Source organism: Eurypyga helias, unplaced genomic scaffold, assembly GCF_000690775.1.
Source record: "Eurypyga helias isolate BGI_N326 unplaced genomic scaffold, ASM69077v1 scaffold5024, whole genome shotgun sequence".
Classification (NCBI taxonomy): Eukaryota; Metazoa; Chordata; class Aves; order Eurypygiformes; family Eurypygidae; genus Eurypyga; species Eurypyga helias.
The window spans coordinates 54,031-79,860 of record NW_010246682.1 but is presented as its reverse complement, the minus strand read 5'-3'; the positions used below and the strand labels follow the sequence as shown (position 1 = coordinate 79,860).

General features: G+C 44.3%; 1 protein-coding gene across 1 annotated transcript in view; it reads right to left on the bottom strand.

Annotated features, from left to right (window-relative positions):
* LOC104508749 (MICOS complex subunit mic25-a-like) overlaps positions 1 to 25,830 on the bottom strand; it is a gene marked incomplete at its 5' end in the record, with an annotated part of 109,066 nt that overhangs the window by 31,808 nt on the left and 51,428 nt on the right. The window contains 2 exons of the mRNA XM_010150473.1: positions 5,372 to 5,507; positions 21,272 to 21,342. Coding sequence (XP_010148775.1) covers positions 5,372 to 5,507; positions 21,272 to 21,342 — 207 coding nt within the window. The remainder of the gene's footprint in view (positions 1 to 5,371; positions 5,508 to 21,271; positions 21,343 to 25,830) is intronic.

The window sequence follows — 25,830 nt, the reverse complement described above, 5'->3', positions numbered from 1 at the left end:
CCACCGACTCCCTTGGGGGGGCCATTTATTGAGTCATAAACTCCTCCGATAGTGCTATCACCACAGCATTTGCACCAATAAAGGTTGGAAGAGAAAGACTAAAAATAAAAAGATAATTGACTTTACAGAGAAGGTAGAAAAACACTTCACAGCTACGTTTGCTCTGAGCAAGGAGCGAGCGACGAAAGGCAGGGCAGGCATACACCTGGCTGAGGAAGGCTGGGTGTATCGTCCTCCAGAGACAAAACCCACAGATTTATCTGAATTTCAGAAAGCTCGAACGACCCTAAAGCCTTCCAAGTTAGATATATTGTATTTCAAGTAGTACACCACGTGATATACTTGTATCTCCTCAATGAGACCTCAACAGCTAAAATATCGCCATTCAGAACCCTGGGGGAGGAGAAATCCTGGTGTTTCTCAAGTACAAAGTATGGGCCTCACTATACCTGGCCAAAACGTTCTTTCCCCAGCCACATGCACTGGTGGCTACTCTCCACCCCAATAAGCACACAAACAATCTATTTAGCAACCCATCAGAATGGAAACAACACTTCAACAAGAGCCTAATGATCCAGAATGATCAGCGATACCTGCAGTGCAGCCCGTGGCATCCAACGCATCCCAAAGCTGTTTCTCTTGAAGCAGAAAGAGATTCAGGTTGCGGAAACAACAGCTCCCTTTCAGCAGGATGCGGAATGCTTGAAGGTAACTGCTTCATCAGGACGGGACACTGCACGACTATCTGCGGCATCTTCTCTGTAATCTAGATCACTGCCCACAGATTAGGGACAAGCTTCCAGCCGAGTTGCAACGCTCTGCTGTGGGTGCCAAGTGGGAAGCAGGCTTCCACAGGGATCACTTGGAAAAGTAGGAGCAGTAAATTGACCACATTCCTGTTTATTGCAGTCAAGGGCAAAGGAGAAAGCAGTTGACTCAAGGTTATGTTAAAGGTCTAGCTCCACTGGAATCTGGTCAATTGGTGTTTTGCAAGGGCTTGTTTGCAGAGCAGAGTGACTCACAGCAAAGGGGAGTGAGTTTTCCCTGTGCTTCCATGAAAAACCCAGAACGTTCACGTACAGAGAAGTTGCTGTACCATAAAACTCACTCGCCAGTTTATTGCATTGTAATTTCCTTGCGTAGACAAGCCCTAAAGCCTTGACAGCAGTAGGTTTACCTTCATCTGCTGTGAATAGCAGACTCGCGAGAAGCTGGACGCAGAATGGGGAGAGAGAGCACAGAATTATGAATGGCTCCTAGCTCCATGTGTACAGCTCCTGTTGACAAGGGAATACATGTGTCTGAGTGTGCAGCTCTTTATAGCTTGGTTTGGCCAGGAGCTAGAGCGTAAAAATTTCACCTTGGTCCTTCTGTGGAAGGACCTCAGGCACCTAGAGACAGCAAGAAAACACTTGGAAAGGAGGGATACACGCTCTTCACTAACAGACACTTCTCCGCACACAGTCGCAAGAAGCAGGTTCTGTTTAAAAACTCAAATCACGTTAATTCATAGTCACCAGAGGCTGCATTTTTCAAGTGGCAGCTGGTTGGAGATTCCCTGGTTTAACCACCAATTATGTAACAAATCAACCAATCAGAATGCGATGGAAGTTCAGGTTTGCCCACCGGTGTGAGCAGGATGTAAAGGAAGCAGAATTGGTCACAAATATTCTGAAAAACTTGCATGTGAGTGCATATTTCCAGGGGGAGGGAAGCAATTCAGTAATAGGCCTCAGACTTTAAAAAAAATCATTTGTTTTTCCCTTCCATCTGGACTCAAAGTAAGAAATTACACAGATTTCCACTGCCCACTCTCCTTTTCCCTCCACACCCTCTTCTCATTGGCACAAGATAAAACCTTGGGGAAACAGCGGCAGCAATTTTCAATTCTCATTATCTAACGGCAGCAGTAGCTCTTGGTGAAACTTGCGGTCAATAAACTACAGGCAATTTTGAAAGACACAATGGGAACTGCCCCTCCCACAGCTGTCCCATTATCCCTGCTTTTATTAGATCTAAAGCCAGCGATTTCTATGTTGTAGCTGAAGTTCTGCAGAGCCACGAAAACAGACCACCAGAAAAGATAAAACACTCCAAAGTTAAACAGGAGACATTACAGTACCATACTCCACAGTCGGAGAGCTTCAAGGTAAGCAAAGCACAGGACACAGAAAGCAACCTGAAGCCCAAGTGGGCCGACGCCGCTGCAGCGAGCCAACGACGATGCTACCAAAACTTAACGTCAGGACAGTACAAACGGCGAAGTTAGTGAGCAGGTTAGGCAGGGCAAGCCTAAGGCATACTAGCTACAAAGGCAGATCCATCAGAGCAGGATCCTGCTCCCCGAACTCCTTGAACATGGCACTACAGGCATTAACTTTAGAGTTCATGGTCTGGACGTGACTACCAAGCAGCGGAGAAATACTCACTTGTGGATGGCAATTCAGCTCACCTGTTTCAGAGGACCGTTTTTGGATCAGGTGCAGACGTTTTAGCAGTGCCTGTTTCTCTCCCTTGGCTACAAAAGAAGCCCTGATGGCCAGAAAACATACAGAGCAGGTAATGTCAGTTATAGCCCTACCATGCACTACAATAAAATAACCTGTTCCAGTAAGAAGGCCTGTACAGGAAGCGAGTAGAAAATACATTTCAAAACTCATTAAATGATTACCTGATGTATTTCTCTGTGGGGCAGAAGCAACTGAGGGTGCATCTCAGCTCCCAGCTCAGAGAGGTGCACAGCAACAGGAAATAGGTGCCCAAAGGAACAGCCTCAAACCAACACAGCAAGGGGGGAAGATGCGAAGAATTATCCTCATCCACTGTAAGCTGTAATTTTCAGTCTAGAAATCTAGAGCTTGCTTTCTCTGTGTCTAATGTATACCATGCCCCGGAGACATTTTTACCAGCCATCAAAAGGAACTTGCAGAGAACCAGATGCTTCATTAAAGAATATTCACCAAGCCTTATAAAATCTTTAGTAAAAGGCAGAAGAACAAATCATCAGCGTGCAAGTGAGCTGAAGTCACACATTCAGCTTTGATTACAACCTCCTGCACTGGAAAACAAATGGTGTTTAAAAAACAAAAAGGAAAAAAGCCACCCAAGAAATCAAGAGATTCTGGTCCCTCTTTCCCACATTCCTCCAACCTGAATTTCCTGAATGAGGAACGCGTGAGACAAAGCCATTTGGTAGAAGATTCTAATTTAAACTTAAAGAAAAATAACAGCTTAAAAGGGGAGGGGAAGAGGGAGTTTTAATCCTTCATGAAAAAACCACAACAGCTTGTGATCGCTACACACATCTCAGGAGTCAGAGGACTCTGCAAGAGCAGTGAGGCAAATTGTCAGGGCTTGAGCTGTCCTGGGACAAAGGAAACTACAGAAGATGTAATGCCTTACACTAGTTTTATTTGAATTCGTACTTGCAGAACTCTCTAGCACCTATACCCAGCTGCAGGGTTTAGTTACCTATTCATTAAGTCTCCCTCATCCCTTCTTAAAACATAGCAAGGAGATTTTCTGCCACATTGCCATAATCCACAGCCAATGAATGTCCTTTGCACTGCTCTTTCTGGCAAGATCCTATAACAGCAAGGAAAAAACTTCACTGAACACTCTGGGCACCAAGACGACCCCCGGTTTTTGGTTTATAAAGCAAACCTACCAAAAAATCCAACCACCACCCAAATCCAAAAAAGATGGAAGTTAACAGGATCTTTCATCACTGCCCTCTGCTGTTGCCAGTCATTTAGCTTCCAATTTACTCTTTATCAATGTCGGGCTGGGGCTCAGGGCTGGCAGCGTCCCAGCCCCTCTCTCAGGCAGGTTGGAGCCGCAGCTTGCAAATATGCTGAAGTTTAATGCAATCTGTCCTCTTTGGTAATCACATTCCGCCCGCACCGCATGCAATAAGGATGTATCGGTAAATGCATTTGCTAAAGATATACTCCAGCGAGAAGGCTACGAGCCTGGTTTACAGGAGGCAAGGAGGAAGCATCAGGTAACGGAGGCTGGCAATAGATGCGCCAACGCTCCGCGCACAGCAACAGAGGGCACGGATTGTGCAGCAGCAGCACAGGCACCGCTTTACTTCAAAGCTGAGAAAGAAAAAGAAACCACACGCTTTGGGAGCTGGGGACTTTAAAGATATCAGAGAAAAGCCCTTTCCCTGGCAGCTTTAACCTTGCTGATTTGCAGACATACAAAGACCTTCTTTGTAAACAGGAAGGAAAAAAATTCCACTAGGACTAGCAACAACATTTGGTCTAATATATCCTGACAATTTTCCCATCTCCTTCTGTCGGGCTTCTTCTGGGAGCCGGCTGGCAGCTTGCTTCATGTTATACTTAAATCAGGCATGCAGCTTCCCCTCACAATGCTAATGCGACAGAGAAAGACTGCTGCGATGCAATCTCCACCTCTTCCCCACCCTTCGCATCAGTAATCCCATGAGAGGTTTCTCAGTTTTCTATTCATAGAAGGCTCCGTCCTCTTCCCCAAATCCACCTTACTGTAGTCTCAGCACCTTTTAGAGAATTTTCTACCCCCACCCACCCAAAACCAAAATAAAGCCAGCCCTTGAGGGACACCTGACCCACTGAATTCTCACATGGGCAACAGCATCCTTTACATTCCCGACATCCCAAGCAGCAGTTTATGTCTTACCACTCACTTCTCCCAAGACCATATCCAAGCTGTAATGTCCAAATACTTAATTTTTTTTTTTCCCCCCTTTCTCCTTCACTTGTGTCAGTAGTCAGAAATTCTCCGAAGGTACTGAGCAGCCACTGTCCTGTGACATCAACAGAAGCTACTAGGGCTCTGCATCTCTGAAGTAAGAGCCATAAGGCTTGCTGCCCCCGACCCCCAGAATATTACACCCCTGAAAGTGGTTAGTTTTCTTAAGAGACAGCAGCCCTGTCCAGTAAAGCAGCTTTCCTCATGCAGCAAGGGAAGAAAGCAAGACCTCCAACCACAAAATGCCATAATGGGAAGACGTTTAGAGCCCGTTCAAAATGCTGCTGACATTGACAAAATGGATTTGCCTACCCTTTGCACTATACAGCGTCCAAGAGGCCAAAACTTGGGAAAATCATTGTGACTGATTTTGAAATCTAGGAGCATCGGTGCTAGTGGTTGGTGGCAGCTCAGCAGAAAAGGAGTCACCGATGGGAATGAAGCTAGGACACAGTGTGACTGGGAAATGTGGAATGAAAGTGGGAAAATTGATCCCAAGGAAAATTTGTCTACTACGAAGATTGCAATTTGACTAACGGATAGCACAGCACTCAGAAACACCTCCCAGAAGAAAACACCACGCAAATCAAGACAGCAAAGCCAGCAAGTACAACAGGGAAGCTTCTGTTACCTTCTGAGCTGCACTGACACAGCGCTGATACTCCTTAGCCAGCTCCGAGCATTTGAGCACTTCACGTTTGTTTTCTTGGTAGCACTTCAGAATTTCAGACTGCAGGCTTGCACAGACAGGATCCGTGTTCCTCCTCCTGCAGGGATAACAAGCACAGAAAGATGTGTGAAGAGGAGTTTTCATCCCCTTACTACCACTTCACCAGTGACACACATACTAATCTAGTGTTGGAGTCATCTAGTCCTGATAGAGAAACTGGTGGGAGCAGCAATCACCGAGTGGGTCCAATGACCAACAGTGTCTTTCAGCTGAAAAATCCAGGATAATTAGGAGAAGGAAGGAACATGTTCTTCCTAGGTTGGTGTGGAAGGCTGTTTTAACCCTCAGATAAAACATCATCTCTCTCCTCTGCAGTCAGGAGAAAAAAAAAAATTCCATTTCAGGAGATTCAATGATTTCCCCAACTCACACTGGAAATCTTTGGCAGAGCTCGGGAATCCTGGCTGGGCCTGCACTAGATCTGCAACAGTCTGACAAGGAACTGAAGGGACTTGTTGAATAAGCCACCACTACCTATTGAATTCTCTTCTGCTTAAACACTTCAAAAAAAATCCAGCGTGGTTGGAAGCACTGCAATTCTCCCAGTGACTACCAAAAAAAAAAAAAAAAAGGAATAATAGCAAGACCAGATATCTGTTTCTTTGTATTTCTGAAGCAATTAGTACTCATACCCTGTAAATGGCATTGACAGCTACCCAAGAACAATTAGGGATGATGTTCTTATACTCTAATGTGCATGTGTACATATGGCACATCATCAGCAACAGTACCAATAAAGGGGAAGGTCGTTGTAAAACAATACCAGCAACAATGGCACAAACACAGTAACGACAGTGTCATCAGCTGCACAGACAGGCAGACACAAATTGCAGGAATTTGCAGCACAATTGCCAGGGTATGTTTTACCAGAGAACAGAGAACATATGCTTAGGTGTAGCAATCCTCAGATGGCGCCTCCTAAACCATAAATCCATTTAATTCCTTGCATTTTCTGCCCCAATATGCTTAGAGAGATCTGTGCCCAAATATCAAATGCACCTCTTCCTTCCAAAGCACTTGATGCTGCAGGCAGGCATTAATGCCATGCTATGATGTATTCATTTCCACATGAAAACAGGCACTCATCCAGCAACAAGGCTCCATAGCGAGGCAGAGAGAAAACACGACCTGTTCCTGGGCATGTCTCATTCTCTCAGGTGGAACAGATTTCTAAGAAACATGAAATCTTAAACCAAGATCTTCTAAAAACTTGAGAGCTCAGATGTGAGTTTCCAAATCACACCTGTTTTGTAAGGTTCTTGGGAAGGCAAGTGGAAAGGCCAAAAGAAGGAAAAAAAAAAAAACACAAAACTGCCCTTTCCATATCAGCAACCTGGTTGCTCCCTCAAAATAGTTTGGCTGAGGCATACTCCAAATGATACTTCTTCAGTCCTCAGCCTCACTGCCAACATAGATGGACAGACTACGAATTTATCAGTAACGCTACGAAAGCCACACTCCAAAGTGCTGCAGTTTGGATCAGAAACCACCAACGATACTATACAGACTTCTTTTTCCACCTCTTCACTAATCTTACAGCTTTTAGAAGAAACTTATTCCATGCATGGTCCCTAGAGGCTAGCGTGCGGTTCTAATTTCAATGTTCTATAGCAAATCACCTTTAAAGCCTCTAAAAATCCATATTCTAAAAAATCTTCAAATTTTGGAATAAAAAAAGAAACGAGGGAGAGCTTCAGAAACTCATAATGTTGGCATTTTGCTCTGTCACTAACTTTAATATCACTCTAATCAAATCAGCGAGGCTGTGGAAACGATACCAAACAATACCAGGTCAGGAAATACCACCAAATCCCTCAATTCATTGAAAAAGTTAAGACTTTTAAAATTAGTTTTTTTTAGACACAGCCACGTTAAATGGAAGGGCATTTTGTAATTTTCATGCAGAGAGCCGGAAGAGGAAAAAGGTACAGCAAGCCACAAACCAGTCTGAATTCCCCTGAACTGAACACCACGGTACGAACATCTCGGGTATTCGGAAGAATGCTCGCGGCGCCGCTGTCAGCACCGAGAGCTGCAGAACTGTGCCTACTGTCTCCTCCTTCACTGTCCCTCCTACGGCATCCGTCTTCATCGCCCAGAGTAAATATAAAGCCAGGGCGCCTCTGTGGGCCCAGAGAGCAGTGCAAAATCTGCGCCCTCTTCCTTCGGAGACCCTTGGTGCTCAGCCCACGGCACAGAGGGCCATTTAAAAGCCAGGCAGCGGTGAGCGGGCAGCCACAGAGCGAGCATTGCTGCCAAAAGCCTACCAGAGGCAAGGCATCGCTCAGCACTGCATGGCACACACTGCCCGGCGAGTGCCTAGCCAGCGTCCATACACGCCACTCTCCACAACACAGAGAGGATTTATTTGGTACCAGGAACCCAGAAGTGGAACAAGAATATCCTCCTTTCTTCAGACTGAAATCTCAAACTGTGGTTAGGCATCAAGTGCACCAGCTTCTCAAAACAGATTCAGAGAAACTAATCAACATCAGGCAAAGTGGGCTGAGGTAATGGTCAATACAAACTACACAAACCAGTGTATTAGTGCATTCAGGAGGAACTGGAAACTGACCAGGACCAGTTAAATCCCATTGAGAATGACACTGCGCTTCAGAGCGGGAAGCTGGCGCTGCTTGGGAGAAAACTGCCGCTGCGCCCCACCATGCAGCCCGATCTATGGAACAAAGGGGCAGGGAGTTAACGTGAGCTCACCATAAGGAAGCAAATCCCACAGAGTCTGGGGGTACACGTCACCCACGTCCAGCAGACTAGCTGTACCCATCCGGACTGAAAAGGGGTGTCTGACCTGCTTCGGTGTGTAATTGCTTGAGGAGCCTTCCTCCCCGCACGGCAATCACCACTGCTGTCCTACCTGACTCAGAGAGATGCCGTTCTCCTGCTCACATTCCCTCAACTCCAGGATTCAACATTTCCACGCAAGTGGGAACTACAGCCCTACACACCAGTTGCACCTTACAGCTGTCCAGCTTTACTCGTACATATCTGAAAGGAGGAGGATGTGAACACAACGAACCTGATGGAGATCAGCAGCGTCTAACTACAAACACCCCTGCTTGAGACTGACAGCACAGACTTCCAAAGGAGGTGGACCTTTTTCAACTCTCTCCCTTCAACTACAGCCCAGCTCACGGCTGTTGGCACTAACTAACCTTTAGAAAAATCCACCTTCTGGATACTCCTCTACACTGCTCTTGGTAAACGTCTCATTGTTTGAGGGCTTTTATTATTATTTCTTAAACAATACATGGGAAGGAGTGTGGTGGAGCAGGGAGGAGGTTTGAATACATGAAGAGCAGGAGACTAGCATGCTTTGACCTTTCTTCTAAAACAGGTCATCATTTGAAGCATAATATGCCACCACCACATAAGGTAGACAATTAGCCTTTGTCTAAAATAAAGCACATTGTGATTGCTACCGCTATCATCAAAACAGGTGTAAGAGGCTCATTTTTAGCAGCTAGGAAAAAAGGCAAGAGAGGCTGGACCAGGAAGGGAGAGGGCAATACCTGCGGACAGGGAAGCATGGGAGATGAGCTCTGACAATGCCTCAGAAATAAACGCAGGACACACAGAACATGAAAGATTAAACCAATGACACACACTCTCATCTGCTGAAGGGAAGAGAAAAGGAGAAAAGAGGCCAGTTGGGAAAAAGGGAAGGACGAATCTAGAAATAAAACTCATGGGCAGTGTCTGTCCCATCACAGTGGGGAAAGAAACCTTCGCCTCACCACTGCTCAATGGGAAGGAAGGCTACGTACACATGGAATCCACGATTTCAGATCTTACTCTCCCCCTCCCGTGGAAGGATCTAAATCAAGGCTTTGTCTGGAAAAGAAGGGAGAGGTTTTCTTAAAATGAAACAAAGGGCATCCTTTTCTCTGCTATCCCTTGAGGTAAGACAGAACGAGCATGATCTTGCTGCATTTTGACACACCGAGAGTTACCAAATCCTCTCTATCACTGCATATTCCTTTTACTTTATTTAATAAATGAAATCTCATCAACTTATCCTTCTTCTATTATCACTGCTGACATCAATCTGATAATATTGGCTTGGCGTGGAATCGTGCTATTATATGTCCTCTTGATATTTAATTTAAGAGAAACGTCTGCAGTGGGGTGAATATGTGAAGCAAGCTTTTTATTACTGGCAGAAGTAAGGACGCTGGGAGTGAATTAGACATTCATCTTAGTCAGGGCCAATCTAGTGGCTCAGAAGAGGTTTTCTTCTTAACCCTCTCCTAACTGTTCAATAGCAGCAGGTAGCGGCTGCTCCAGTCAATAACTGCATTCATTTGTCTTGGCAAATTCACTTCTGCACGGATATAAACCCCATGAAGAAGTGCTAAGCGCCTGGGAGGTTAAAGCAAGGTTCTCTGAGAATTTCCATCATAAGCTCTGCGACAGTAGGAAGAGTGCTGGTCTAAATGTCCATCAATTAATCAAGAAGCAACACAGCTTCCAAAGACAAACACACAAACTTACTGTGAGAAGCGATTAAGGCAGTATCATCGGGATACAGACCCCATAGACAGGAGATTTCAAACACAGCACAATGGCTACTAGCTACCTGCTGCTGACAGGTTCCCGTTGTGGAAGAAGAATTATGGACTCAGTATTGGAAAGCAAGGGAAAGCTGGAAGATGCGTATGTACTTGCTAGTCCTTCCACCCAGCTGAAAAATCAGCCTAGCCAAGCGGAGTTACAACTTCAGTGCTTTAGGACTTGGCAGCTCTTTAGATGAGTGCAAAATCAGTGACTCCACAGCGAGTGCCACACCATCACTTGGCTGTACCGGGTAGAGCAGCAATTCCAGATGGAGCTAAGAGCAAGATCCTCTTTTTACCTTTTACTCTGGGAAACCATTCAAGCTGAGGGGGAAAAAAAAAAAAATCAAGATCGAGACTGTGAGTATCAAAACTTAGACATTTCCATACCTCTGCTCAGATAGGAAAAGCAAAGACAAGCAGGGTCCCTCATACAGACCAACTGTAGCTAGCTCCATACCCAGCTGCCAGCAGCAACCTCAAAGGGACAGCAACCTGGAATTTCCCGTGGGCTGCAAAATTCAAGAGCAACCAAATTAGCTGCTTTCTGCTGCGTTGTTCGACTAAGACCAGTGTCTGAGCTAACCTGAGCAAACCACTTTAGTCACCACTGTCACTAGAGTGCAGACAGCCCCAGAGAGCAGCAAGGAGGAGCACAGGCAGCGCTGCAAGCAAAACCCAGGGCACCCAGCAGCAGTTTCTGCACATCAGGAAGGAATCAGAGACGTGTCACATAGGTGGTTAGCATGTTTATATATCCCGGGTACATTACATGCATGTCAGACTGAGCTCAGTGATGCCTTGGTCACATAAGTGTGGTGTGCTGCCAGGCTGCACTGCACATACATAAAAACCGGTAAGTGGTTAACTGACCTGTAAAACTGCATTCTCCCGTGGGTAGCAGTTGGCTCTGATGGCTTCTCTTGAACATGTCAGAAAAATGACTCCAGACAGATGCAATACACAGCACATAGAAAGGTTCCATCCTCTCTCATTATCACATCCTTGACATTTACAGCAGAAAATTAAACACAATTGAAGCATTTCATTCACATATAACAAACTCATCAGCACAGAAGAAACAGCCAGGAAAGCTAACTTACAGCATACGCTGCAGGATGCTGCGCTGTCACAAAGCAAACACTACGGCCTCACTACAGCCTGTGGAATTCCCTGATCCTGCACATCAGCTTGGTAACATGGCTTGAATGAACGAGGGAAGAGTCATCTTGCAGCTGTTTGGCAAGAGAAGTAAGAGATGGAAGACGCTTAATAGATTATCCAAGTGTCTACTAAGAATTCAGTAATATTTAAGCTACATAACCTAGCAGAGTGTAAACAAACTGCATGCCTCATGAGGATAAACTAATGTGATCAAGGAAGGAAATATTTCTGATCAGCCTCGTACTCAAAAAGCTCATCGGGCTTTGCCACTGATTGGGACGAATGCAAGGGTTGCAGAAGTTACACACTGTGTAGAGTAAGAGGGGATGTACTAAAAGAAAAGGTGAAACCTCGTGACAATTTTCATGAGAAGAGGGGCACTACCTCCAAATCTCAGCTGAAGCAGTTGCATTCCTGTCTTTCTAAACACTTCCCATATGCCTTGTCACACTGTGTCTGCAGCACACCACTGCACAGATTCAATATTCCCCTCTCTCTTCCTCCCCCTTGACAGCTGCATTTCAGTAACAGGTCACCCGAGTATCTTTCTCCCTACCTTTTCCACGGATATGCCTAATGAATGCATATTTATAAAGTACTACGAGTTTCTGGATGACTCTCTGATCCTACCAAATTTGTCACTCAAGTACTTCCCAATCTCCATTCCTGTTTTGACAGCTTGTTTGAAGCTGCCACGCAACTCCCGGCTGCAATCCGTGCATTCAGTGCACCCCTGTCCTTTCCAGGACAGAAACCTCCTTTCACTCCAATCACAGATACGCAGAAGCTGTTCTGAAATCTTCTCCCGTGTAAGTAATTAGATTCTATCGCCGAGAACAAAAGTTAACACAAATGTCCAAATCTCAAGTGTCAGCAACTTGTTGTGCTACTGTACTACATTCAGCGAAAACAGACTGACCCAGCCACATTTTCTTCATCACACAAAAAAAACCCAAAACCCCAAACTCTAAAACATACAGATTGAAGTGGAAAATAACTAAAATCTTGCAGTTTTCTGTAACAACTTCTAATTTTGGAAATTCATCAACAGTCTCCATTTCAGTGATGAAATTGAGGCCAGGAGACTGTGACCCATCCAATGTTGGTTCCAGCTCTTTATCTTACTTACTCCAGTTTATCACAAACTCTCCTGGCCTACTACATGGTTTATCCTCACACACAGATGGTCATTTCCCCTTTGACCAATGGGTCATCCTAAAAGACTTCGATTTATACTTCACTGTGCTTTGCCAAGTGCGGTTTCAACCAAATTTAACTGGCTTCCTTTGCACCCATCAGCTGCAGGCACTGGGGTTTTGGTGATGGGCCGTGGGTCTCTGGGGGAGGAGGAGGGTAGCAATATGTAAAAAACTGTACAAAACCATGTAAAACCTGCAACCACAATACCTAATCATCCCTATTAGCATTCTGCATGGCAGATGGCAAGTGGTTTGAAATAATGAGAGACTTTTCCCCACAAGTGGATAATTCCAATGTACATTTGGATGTAAATTCTTTACTGATTACGATGGTAGGATACTGAGTTATGAGAAATTGCCAGTTTGGAAGATGAAAGGAAAACTACTGCCTCTTCCTTCACTTGCCAAGAGATACAGAAGTTAACAGAACTGGATCTCCTGCCCACAAAGCCATGCACCATTTTTTCCAAGGATGCCAAGCTACTAAAAGTTGACTAGCAAAGACGAAGAGCCTAAAGTTAGCAGCAAAACGGTCTCTGGAAGCCAAGCAGGAACGAGTCAGAATCTTGTTGCTGGAAGGAGTTCTCTGAATCAGAAAGGAAGCTGGCTCAGCTCCCACAAGGCAGAAAAGCAATATAGCAAGCAATAACTGAATCTGAAAACAACACACAGCCCAACAAGTGACCCGAATAGGGATTTTCTTTCTTTGGATAAAAAACAACATCTGAAAGCTGGTTAAGATCTCAGGTCAGGAAGGGAATGCATGCAGCTTACAGAAGGCATGCAGCACTGGCCCTATGAATATATGGGTTGTAGCAGCGCTACAATGTCTGGGAGTTAGCTGGGGAACTGTCTGCTGGGAGAATCCTGAGCCCATATTCACTGGTGGTCTATTAAACCCCTCCCTCAAAGATATCCTAAAGAAAGTAACTGAAGGTGTGATACGCTGTTTCATATGACCGCAAGCCATGAGGGGCAGACAGACAAGTTCAGTAAATTTTCCCTATGTGAGATGATCTTGTGATGATGTCAGACTGCTAAAAAAAATGTTCTTTTTAAAAGAAAACCCCAACCACTCACTCGAACAGCAGTTACTCTTCTAAAATGCCACTATGCACTGTACTAGGCCCCTACAGCTCATACCAGAGTACACAAAGGGGTATCAGCGACAGACAAAAATAGGAGTCCATTAGTATATTCTGCACTGACAGAGTGGCACATCCTGCTAAAGATGAAGAAACAAATTTTGAGGGGAGAATGAAGGTGCCAGCATTGAAGTTCAGGTGGGGCCTGAAGCTGAACATTCCCCTTATTAAAAAAATCCCCTTGCTTCTACCCACACGCTCTAATCTTCAAAACCACAGTGCCCCCTTTTACCATGCTGTGCAATTTGCTGAGTACTGACTCAGCAAGATCCCCATTAAGCAGCTTCTCGTCCCCCAGAGAACATCAATAATGGTGATTTCAAAGAACACACACAAAGCCTTGAAGTCTGGTTTTGGAGGGGGGAGGTTGGGATTTTTTTCTTTTTTGTTTTGAAGTAAATATTATAATTTCAAGACATCCTTGGAGAATTGAAAGAATCCTTACAGAAAACAATTGAGATAACATGGTTTTAAGTCTGGGGAAGAGCACATGAAACGTCTTGAGTGAGTTAACGAGACCCATGTCTACTTGAGGCTGCTCCATCGTGCTGTTCGTGGCACTCAGTCGGCACAATGCTGAGGAGCTCTTGCTGAAGAAACACTATAAACCCCTCAACAAGCAAGTGCCCCCGTCTTCCAAATGCTACCTTCTGGGGCTAAATTAGTTAGAATTGTGGTATGTGTATGTTCCAGACAGGCAGGTACGAGATATTTCCAGGACTAGCAAGGAAAAGAAAAGGTTAGGAAGGAAGAACCAACCCCAGCAAGGTCCTCTCACAGTAGGCTGCGTACAAGCTGATCTTGAGACTCCAAAGCCTAGAAACGTATTTTATCGAGTAACTTCATGAACTATCAAAATCACACCAAAAAAAAAAGGAAATAAATTAAATCATCAAAGCCTTCTGATGGCAGAGATGGTTTTCCTCTCCCTTTATATGGTAGGAGAGGACTTCCAACTCATCACCCAACAACAAACACCACCGACTTCCCCTGTGCAGATGGATCATCGTGATGGAAGGTGTCTGCTGCCGTCCTGCCAGACTCCTTATGTCCTCAAAAGGCGGAGATAGCGCAGCTCCGACCTACAGCACAAACTAACATCCTCAAATTTCGCCCACTGGTACTTGCCTTTGGTCTCTCCTATCATCCCTCCATCATTCCAGGAGGAGAATGACTCAGCAGCACAGAGACTGCACGGGGCATATAATCCAGAATCAGGAGTACAATTACTGTTCAAAATAGCAACACTGCTCTTGAAATCAGTTGCTACTGAATTAATGACCAGATTGTTAGAAGCGTTACCTCAACCTTGCCTTAGGCTCCTAATTAGCAAACAAGTCATTAATCCACTGGCAACAAGTGGTTTCTCAGGCATTATTGCTTCTGACATCTTTAATTCACCACTCTTGCGGGAAAGCTTCCCTAGACAACGTTAACCTCAATCCTCTACAAATCAACCCCGTGCCACTACCAGCAACGCACTACGTGACACACGCTGGAAGATGCAGGCTCAAAAACACAGTGGGAATAAGCTGCGCTGGGTCATTAATTAATATTCATACCACCTTTCCCAACTCAAGCCAAGGGGAGTGGGAGACCAAAAGCACAAGCGTGGAATTTGCTGTGGATCTGTCATTACATCTAAATACACAATAAAATAGTAAAAACCTGGAGAAACCTTAGTTCCACCATGGTACCCAGTGGAATATGTCATTCCCAATCTGAAGGCAAGGATCTGCTTCTGTTTTCACTGCATTCTCCACGATGGAGAGCTTTGAACTGAAATATTTCACGTACTCTGATGCACAAAGTATGTCTGAGGTTTGTTTTAACAGCTGCACAAATATCCATGCTTTGGAAAACAACCTGGATTTGGCCTGCCAACAATCCCTGATCTAAGGGTTTTATAATGGCAACATTACTGCAGAATACAAGTGCTTTCCATGTAAAAATCGATAGCAATAGAAACATCCCTAACAGACTACATGGAGTCTTTGGCACCTCTTCCTTTCCTATTCAGATCTTATTTTATAAATTCCCAAGCTCTACCAATGTACCTTTGAAGAAACGCTCTTGCAATTTTGAAAAGACATATTAATATTTTACACCAGTTTTCCAGCACTGACAGAACTGCAATCTCAGTTCATCAGACGGATTTATTAGTCGTCCCTCATCATGCATGAGAGGAAAGGCAATACTGCGAACAGAAGATTAGCACATCATTTTACTAACTGGGCAAAAGGAAAGCCTTATTTTGGAACCAGCATCGTAGTAATCCCCAAGAATTAAAGTTCAGAAAGAAGATTCGGCAGCTTTGAAAATTTATTAGATTGTATACTTTATCCATGTTTAAAATTTGGTTCAAAAAAAGTATAATCTGGCCCAACTAGAACATTTACACAAATCCGTTACACAAACTCGACTTCTGTTACCACATACCATGTTCCTAAAGTAGCAGGGGAACACACCTTGCTTGGAAATCAATGCGCTGGTACAAACAGTTGCTTAACAACCAGCCTTCCAGTATTCGTAAAGAAAATGTTTACATGCTAATGTAAATGAGTGAAAATTTTTGTGAAGCAGAACTGAAAATGATCAGAAAGTTTTTCTTGCAGTAAAATTCACACTATGTAAAATGACACAAAGTCAACATTGACCCATCTACTCTCTTACCTGCTTTTGAGAAACTTAGGGAAAACTCATACCTGTTATAGCAATATTCTGATTTCCTACTAAGAGCAACTTTACAAATGTGAGAAATGGCAAAGCTTTGACTTATAACTCATCCCTTTACTTAAGGACTACAGGAAACAGACTTAGCGCAGACAGAAGTAGGAAGAACTGACACAAACCAAGCACTGAAGGAAGAACCGAACTGGGATGGAGCCAAACCATGGTTGGTGAAGGTACCATCACTGCAGGGCACAAAAGCAGTATGCTGAGGTAAGGCTGGGGATACGCTCCCAGCAGTCATCAGTCATCTCTCTCTGAAAACTCGGAAATCCCTACTGCAGAGGCTCTGAATTTCAACACTGAATAAATCATTTATCTAATCTAATGATTAGAGAAATCCCAGAGCAATTTTGTTTGAACACTACGTCGTCTTTACCCTTCTCTTTGGCTTCATGACTGTCCACAGAGTAACTGTTTCAGAGCTTGACTCCTGAGCACAACCCTCTGCTGAAATACACGAGGCCTCCTAGTAGATTCCAAGATTAATAAGCTCAAGTATCACCACATATCTATTTTATAAACTTTCCAGATCTACACAAACGAGAAAAAAAGGTAGTTGCTCTAGGTTCCAGCGAGTGTTGCCATTTTAATGTTGCCATCAGCCTCATAAAAACTTGTGCAATTCAATAAAACCTTCATTTCCATGAGTACTGAAAGCAAGCCATAAATTCCTGTTCCCAGAAGACAATCCATCTGCAAACCTTCTCCCCCCACCTCCACTGAGTCAGTGGTTCTCTCCTCCGCATTCAGCCCAGGACAATACTACTTGCCAGTTTCTCCAGCGTAATCGCCTTAAATACTCACGCCCATTACATTTAAAGATCTCGGGACCATTAAATGGAACTCTTAGATATTAAGTCCCATATAGAGTAAATCTCTTTGGCAGTTTCTCCATCGGAAAGCAGCCTTGGATTCAAGGCTGATCTCTATCAGGATAAGATACCGACGTTCTTTATGCCCTCCCTGATAAGAGCGCAGAGCGTATGAAGTCCTCGCAGCACAACATGCAAAGCAACACAGCCATCAGTAAGCAGCTTCAGAGACAGTTCTGCAAACTGTAGGGAGATCTCAGAGGGAAACTCAGCTTCCGAACAATTTTATCTTTTAACAGCTTCCTAATCCCCTCACCCCAACTCCTGCAGCTTTACCTTTTAGAGAGTCACCCCCCCACCCATGGCAATTCTTGCACCCAAATTTAACAACTAGAAAAATAAAATAAAAGCGTGATAAGACAACCTTCACAAAAGAAAATAAATCAAATTTCTTAAAAAAACAGCATTTTGAGGATAAATCTAGAGTGCCTGCGCTAAGCCATAACCTCTTTACTGATGTTTTTTTCCTTCCCCTTAACAGATTCAGGGACTGTAATAACATTTAATCCTCAGAAGCTAATCTAAATGTAACACTCAAAAGAAGACAAAGACAACGCAACAGAAAAAAAATTTGGCCACTGCCTTTTGGGAGTGCTGCTTTATCCCCGGAGCGAGAGCATTAATAGAGCTTGGAATGAAATGCCATTTTATTCTCTGTAGTGGGGAGGGGATTAGCAAGTTGCCTTCTCTAAACCCAGTCTGAGTCATGGCTCTATGAACACTGAGAAAAGGATGTGGAACGGAGTGAAGGGTGGGGAGCACTGGCTTTTTATTTACACGCTGCTTCCTTTGTGGGTGGTTACTGATGTGCACAGTTTGCTAAACAGGGAAGGAGGGAGGAAAAAGTTCTAGGTCCCCAGACTTTAATTCTGTTGGTTAACAATGGAGAAAAATAACAATGCACCAATTATAACAACATCACTGAGACAATATGCCCGTGGCAACTGCCTGATTCACCGCAGCATGTAAGCAACAAGGGCAAGTTGCTCAAGGTGCTGAAAGCTGTGCTCAGTGGTTTCTTGTTGCTAGGATCTTCTTCCTGGGAGAAAGAAACAGGTTGGACAGAGCCCAGAACAAAGAAGAAGGAGACACTGTGGTAGGAGGAACACGGAGACAGGAGCAGGCTGGGTTCAGGGGAAGGAATGAAGAACAAAGTCCATTGCACAAGCCAGGCCACGCAGGCATCAAGCCCCGTGTCCTACCTTGGAGGAGAAACCAGGAGCTAATGACTGCCAGGGATTTCACACGAAGCTCAGCACTAAGCACCTCACTTCTGTTTCCATACAAAGGCAAGTAGGGAGGTTTACTGGCCGACCTCGCAGCCGTGCTGTGAAGGGTCACTGGTGGAAAGCTGGTACAATATTCCTAAATCCTGCAACACTCGATAATCACTAAGGAGAAGAAACAGTCCGTGGAACACTTGACCACTTGCGCAGAGCTGCAGGTTTTGATAATGGAATTACAAGAGTCAATAAATGCCAAGAAAACACTGGGGGTTTGTTTCAGATATTTCTTATCTTTGCTTCAACACGGACTGCGAAAAACAGGATACTCAGTACTACAGTTCCACAGTAGCTGTGGAAACAGCCCCAGCTCTATTCCCCTCTTCCTCCATCAGCCATGCTGACACACAACGGCAAAAGACAACAAATAACGGGCAGATTGGTCTCACAAGGCACAAGTGCCAGGGGCAGATCAAACACTTCAGTGAAACAGGGATAATATAAGCTAGGGAAGAGAGACCATGGGAAGGAGATGTACACTCTTCTGCAGATGGACAAAGTGCCACTCCTGGTTTCCTTTCATCACAGGAGTGGTCGTAGTCCAGCACTAGAAACAGGCAGACCTGTGTTTCGCTCATACTTTGGTTATATTCCAGTTCATGTGATTTTGCTGGAGTGCCAGTTTATTCCTGCCAACCAAGCTACTAGACCTGCATAAATCAGTCTTACCTATCTTAGCACTTAGTGTGCTTGTATGTCTAATATGACAGCGCAAAACAGGATGAGCAAACTATTCTCTCCGCTGACATCACAGGATCTTGTCATTTATTACCACAGCAGGTTCCAGAAGGACTTGTACAACACCTAACAAGAGCTCACAACATGCAGGCTTCAAGTCCTACCAATTAAGCATGAATGCCAAAGTACGAAGGAGGTTTCCCTGACCCTGTCCCAGCCTTAGCATGACCCACACAAGGCACGTGCCCTGTTTTTAATAGCGTTTGTATGGTGTGCTGTACACCAAGGCAACGATCCTGAAAAGGATCGCTGCATACTGCTCTAAGAGACGTGTACACTGCAGGCTGATGGGGTAAAGCAATGATTCGTCCCGCATCACTGGGCATTATCAATCCCAGATGAGGCACTCAACATGCAGCTCAGCGCAATCCTGGCTACCGCTGGCAGTTTCTGCTGTGAAGAAATAGAAAGTATGATGTTCACCTCCTCCTGCAGTTTCACTACAGCCACACAGCTGGCTCCTTCTCAAGGCATCCCCCAGACATGTTATCTTTTCACACAAAATACACATCAGGGCAGGGGTCTCTCTTGGCTATGGGGAAGACAGCCTAAGGAATCTGTCCCTTTATGACGCCTCAAGCTCACATGGCCTTCAAATAGAAGGGCATTGCATAATAAGGTCAGAAGCCCAGGACAGGCAGATGACGAAGGCTCAAAGAAAAGGGGAAGGAACCCCTAAGAAACCATAAACACATTTTCTGAATCTTGAAAGAAAGAAGTCAGCATTTGCGTTGGTCTCAGCCACTAATCTTTATAAGAAATGGTTGCCTTCCTGACTTTCCTACATTACCAGTCTTCATCTCCACAAGAAACAGAAGAGACCAAATGAAACTGAAACCTCAGGAACCAAACTTAAGACTGCTATAAAAAATAGGCTAGTTACAGTCTGTAATAGCAAGTAAAGAACATAATCCAAGGTCCCGATCTCTTCCTTTACGAAGCCACAACTATAAATTATTGGTACATGTGTTCCCCACAATGAATTGCACATCTGCAGAAACAAGTCCAAGAAAAGACCAAACTGATCAAAGACTGTCAGAACTTTATGTCCTATGAATTTTTAAAATTTTATTTAAATACAGAATTTAGAATTCAACTAAGGAAAACTGCATGAAAATGCACGCAATGTGTTAGCTGCCTTGTTTTGGCTTCTTTAGCAACTTACTGCTTGAATGTCCAAACAAAAATGTAAAATTACAACAGGTTATGTGATGCTTTGGCAGCCAAAGATAATTTTAAATAAAGACAGCACAATATACTGCACACCCCACTAACATATTCATCACTACTATATTATCTATTTATGCAATTAAGTATCATACAGTCTGGACTGGACCCAACTGGACTACATATGTTGCTACTCCAGTTTACTGCATGTTGGCCAACTGTTTACCCAACTGAGATCCGAGTGCTGCTCTTGACAGTGTAATTGCTTTGGACTCATTAATATTAAAGAATTACAGAAAATATTTTTTCTTGGACAGCTGTTCGTGCATGCGGAACAATAAGCTATATAGCACTACTGGCAAATACAAATGGAATTTAGATATGAAATATGCTCATGGTGAAAGGACAGTATTGAAGGTCCGCTAATTGAGCCAAGGTCAGTAAAAAAGGCCAGAAAAATCAGTGCATCCATGCTAAGAAAACATTCATGATAATTGCACCTCTAGTGTGATTGAAATTTTCAGGGCAAAGATTTAAACTGTTTCCCTTTTTCTTCCCTGGACAACGAAAACTTTAAAAGCAGGGCTATTCTTCCTACTCCCACACACCAGCCCAGTGCTGCAATGTGCAGGTTAAATACTTCAGGTCAACGTTTGAACAGATTAAACGTGTTCCATTGCCTCTTTAACGCGAACGTCCAAGTCCACGTCTTCTCCCTCATTCTCCCTTGCAAGATCTAACAACTTTATACTAAATTCTGCCAGCTTGGAACAGACAGAGAGAATGCTGGCTTACAACTCCTCAGGCCCCTAAATACCTGACAGGAGGTAACCTCACACGCTGTCTACAGGAATATCCAGAGGGTACACACAGAGCGTTATGAGATGCAACTGGAACTGCTGAAAAGAACGAAAATGGCTCCTCACTTGATCCAATCCTCCGCCTTGGTGGCTGCCTCCTGGTACTGCTCAGATGTCAGCTTGTAGATCTCTGCGTTCTGAAACAAAGAACATAATGCTCAGCTCCCAGAATTAAAGGCATCTCAGATCTTAGCCCGTCACAAAGTTATCTTCTATAATTAATAAAGATTTCCAACAACAAACAGCATATTCAGTTCAAAGAACACCAAAAAAAAAAACGCCTAAAAGTTGATTTTATTTTCAGCAAAATGTATCAAGGCCACAACACATCCTCCATTCCAGGGAAAGAGAGGGAAAAAGGTCACTAACAACCAGCCGTCAGCTTTGATTATTCCATGTAACCACAAGAACAAGGTGTTTCCAGCACTGAGATATTTCGAGTTGGGTTGTGTTTTGTTCTCTTTTTTCATTAATTGCTGTGAAGGATCTTGTAAGGTACTGACGTGCAAGTATCAAAATTGGCTGCTAGCACTGGAAAATCCATTTTACATTTCAGTGCTTCTACTTATGTTACTTATTCTTTAAAAGAAAATTATGCAGCCTGTTTCCCTTTTAACAACATAGGGAGGCGTATCAGGTATCAGTTAAGGCACTGCCAAACAGAGTCTGGAGTGTCTTGCTGGAGGGCTTAAGAGGTTTGCATTAAATTCTCCTGAGCTTGCACAGAAAGAGTTTTAGTTCACCACTGCTCAGCCACTGAATGTGGAGGATGAACTCCTCCTCTCGGCTGCACCTACCAGCTTCCCCAGCACAAAGAGCAGCAGAGAACGGCTGTGCACCCCCAGCAACTTCGCTGCAAGGTCTCCGCTGAAGTGCTGACAAAGCGGCTTTAAGCAAAGCCTCTGGACTTCATACCGAAATAGCTGCGATTGCCTCTCTCAAAGCTCATCTGCAAGGCCCTTAGTCTGAAAAGGCACATGCAGAAAATATGCAATAATCAATCAAAAAAGTGACAAAATGGTATTGAAAGCCAGGACAGCTATTCATTTAAGGCTGGTTCTCGCTGCTATCTCGTCTCTCCCCAAATTCGGTCAATTTTATATAGAATACTATTCTTGCCCTTCTTCATTTATTTTCCCATAAATGCAGCTGTGGTCCTGCGTATGATGAGACGACACATATTGTTCAGTGGTTAGAAAAAGGAAAGGACAGATATAACTCAAGTTCTATTAGCAGTTCTGCCACTTGTGCAATCTTGGGCAAGTCACCATTTTCCATCTGCAAGCGAGGGATAACAGCTGCCTGTTACCACTGAAGTTGTGTGAAGCTTAGCTAATTGGAAGGTTTATACAGGTTTTCAGAGCCTAGGCTTCAAGGTGCTATATTTAAGCTTTTTATCTCTGGTGCCTGAATTTATGTCACACACCAAAAAAACCCACAGAACAGACTTTGCTTTTCCAAACTTTGACCTAGGAGACAGACTTAAACTGAGAAACCATGGAGGACTAACCACTTCAAAATGCATTTTGCCAGCAAATTGTAATTAATGTTTTCATTTACTAACTTGTTACAAACTTCAATACTATTAAACGCATTTTTCTCCTTCCTATAATTAAAAGTTCAGCTTTTAATGGAGCCTTTTTCTCTGTCCTATAAACAGACCTCATGACTTTCAGCTCCCTGCTGTTACTTATTCACACATGAAACCACAAGACCTGTGCTTCATTAATTAAATTTGCCATTAAAAATTAAATAATGTGAATAAGTAGATGTAAACGTTATCTCCATGGGCTTCATAAGTCTCACCGTTTCTCCAATTACTACCCAAGCAATTTTCATATTTCATACCGTCTGATTTCTCAAAGGGGCTGGATTTGAGAGATCAAAATGAGAGAAACTGGGAAAGAGAGAAAGCAAGGTAGTAAAATTAAACATTTTTCAGGCAATAGGAAGTAGTCCCGTCAGATACTATTAGCCTGCAGCACTCTGCAGTGAAACAGCAGCAGGAGAGGAAAACAGGAACAAATACGTTGTACGTGAGACCCAGCATGAGGTTGGCATTTAACCCCCCTAAAGAAAGGAAAAATAGCCAGCAGATTCATTTGCCGGTTGCACTGTCGATTAAAGTGGTTGTGGCACAACCTTGTCTAGTTCGTTAGAGAGAGTTCAACTGCCCAGTCCTACGGTCAGCCCCATCCTCAGCATCAACTACAAACACGGACAAGAAGAGCTGGGAAAGAAGCCGATATATGAAATAGCTCTGGATCCTAAAGGTGATGAAAAGCAGACAAGCAAGAACCTGAACGGAGAGGCACGTATCTCAGTGAGGGAGAGGAGGAGACATCGGGCCTTAGAAAAACCACATGGCACGTTGCAAAGATGCAGGAGGGGCACAGAAGACCTTCAGCCTGAAGATGAAAGCTGCTGAGCTTTAAAGATGAAAAGGACACATCCTTGCACGTGATCCAACTGGGCCTCTCGCCTTCGGATCACACCTTGCTGCTGCCTTCTTCCCCCCTCCCCCCCAAAACCCCTGAAAACCAATGAAGCAGTATTTCCAACGCTATCAATGAGTATCCTGAAATGCTTCCCCAAGTAAGAAAAAAAAGAAAGTTTTACCATTTAAACCTGAGTTCCTTCAACAAACAGACTTGTTAAACAGGTTTTCCCTGGCCTCCAGGCCCTTTCCTACCTTGGGAAAGTCGCATTCACTTTTGTCCTGAACGCTAAATGAGCAACCAACGGGCTAAATGAGCAACAGACAGGCCTTTCCTCACCGCAGGCCCTGTGACAGCTTTCCAATTATTCTCATTTAGACGACTTCAGATGCAGGATCTGTTTCCGTTTCAGTATTTTACCTACCCCACCATGGCGGGGGAGAGTGTTCCAATGGCCTACAAAAAGCTAGGACTTCACAATAAGGTTGCAACGAGGAACCAAGCCACGAACCACCCACGCGCTCCCCGCCACGTCCGCAGAGCTGCCCGCACGCGGGGCTATTGCGCAGGATCAAGGTGTGGTGCTTGCAGTTGAAACGGTCTGAGCCACCCGCAGCCTCAGCCTAGTCCTTTAGCTTCAGAAAAGGATATTCAGTCGTGCGGTAAAAGAAAGAACATGCAACACCAAATTACAAGACATCAATGCTGCTTTTAATTTACTCTCACAATATTTGATGCTCGAGATAAAATGGCAGCTCACAAAGAAAAAGTTGAGCATGAGGCCTCAACTATTATTAAATAAAGCTCCTGGCAGTCTTAGTTGCAGAAATAAGTTTAAAAACATGACCAAAGGACACCATAAGGGCTCAAATAACAAGAGACACAGAAAGAATGAATGAACCACCTCAAATGTTTCACTTCTCTCAATAAAGCTGAGCCTTAGGGGAGCCAACTTCTGAACATCAGAGCTTTGTCATACGGGGCGAGAGCTCTCCTGAGAGGACAAACAAACTAAACAAAGAAATGTTAGTTTGAAAGATTTTCCCCTGCTATTAAATGATGGGTCGTAGCAAATAATAAAAACACCGAGAAGTTATAAAAATACATAACTAGAGCCTAAAGACCAACGGAACCACTTTCCCTTACCCTGCTGCTTTGCGACAACAGATTTGCTACTATACCCTTGGCTCCCCACTCTTCCCAAAACACCCTTGCACTAAAAATTTCCCTTCCAAAGGGAATCAATTTTAAAACTCAGAGCTGAATTCGGAGTAATTTTAATTCAGCATTCCTCCTCCGGTGCAAACACGCAGAGAAACTCCAACACTCGCTACTACACCTCGCTACACTGCCTAGGCCCTTTCCACAACACATAGCAAAGGAAGTACAACAATATAGCATAAGACAGGAGCTCTCAGGGTTATTTCAGGAGGGAAAGTAATTGAAGCATAAAGAGAGAACCCTGCCAGCTCATTCTCACATTGATATTAAAGCACATTCCTTACAACTTCAGTGAAACACGCGCTACTTGCGGTAACATGCAAAACACCAAACTGAGCAATGTGAGCCTGAGGAACGAGAAATTAATCAGGTTTTAGGTGAAATTCTTTGTGAACATCAAGCAGCAGCGGCAAAAACCTGACACCAGGACACAGATCTCTCCATCAGGTTCTGTCTGGGTCAATAGATCAGAAGGTGTTTGGATTAAAAAAACAACCCCAACCACCATCACCAACAGCTATCTTGAGATATTTTGACACCTCAGAGTATAGAAGCTTGTCAGTGGTCACAGTGCTTCAAGATACAAAGCGGATTAGCAGCTGTTGAAACGCTGCCAGCCTAGATGAATGCTAGCGATACCTCTGATGAAACGGAGCAGGCCAGCGGAGGCCTTGACAAATGCTGCAGACGACAGCCGGGGGATTAGATGGTACAATCTGCCTTGCACCTGACAGACGCGCTGCTTCCATCCCCATTCCCGATGTCCACACTCGCCCGCTTCCAGCAAACCGCCCACCGCAAGCCCCACTCCAGCCGAAAGGAGCCCGAGAGGCGGTGCCGCGTGGCGGGGGGAAATGTGCGTTTTCCCCGCGAGCAGGAAACACCCCAAATCTGGGAGAGAAAGGGGACGAGGAAGCAGGGGTTACTCCTCACGTACCAAACGTCAACCGGGAGACATTCACATTC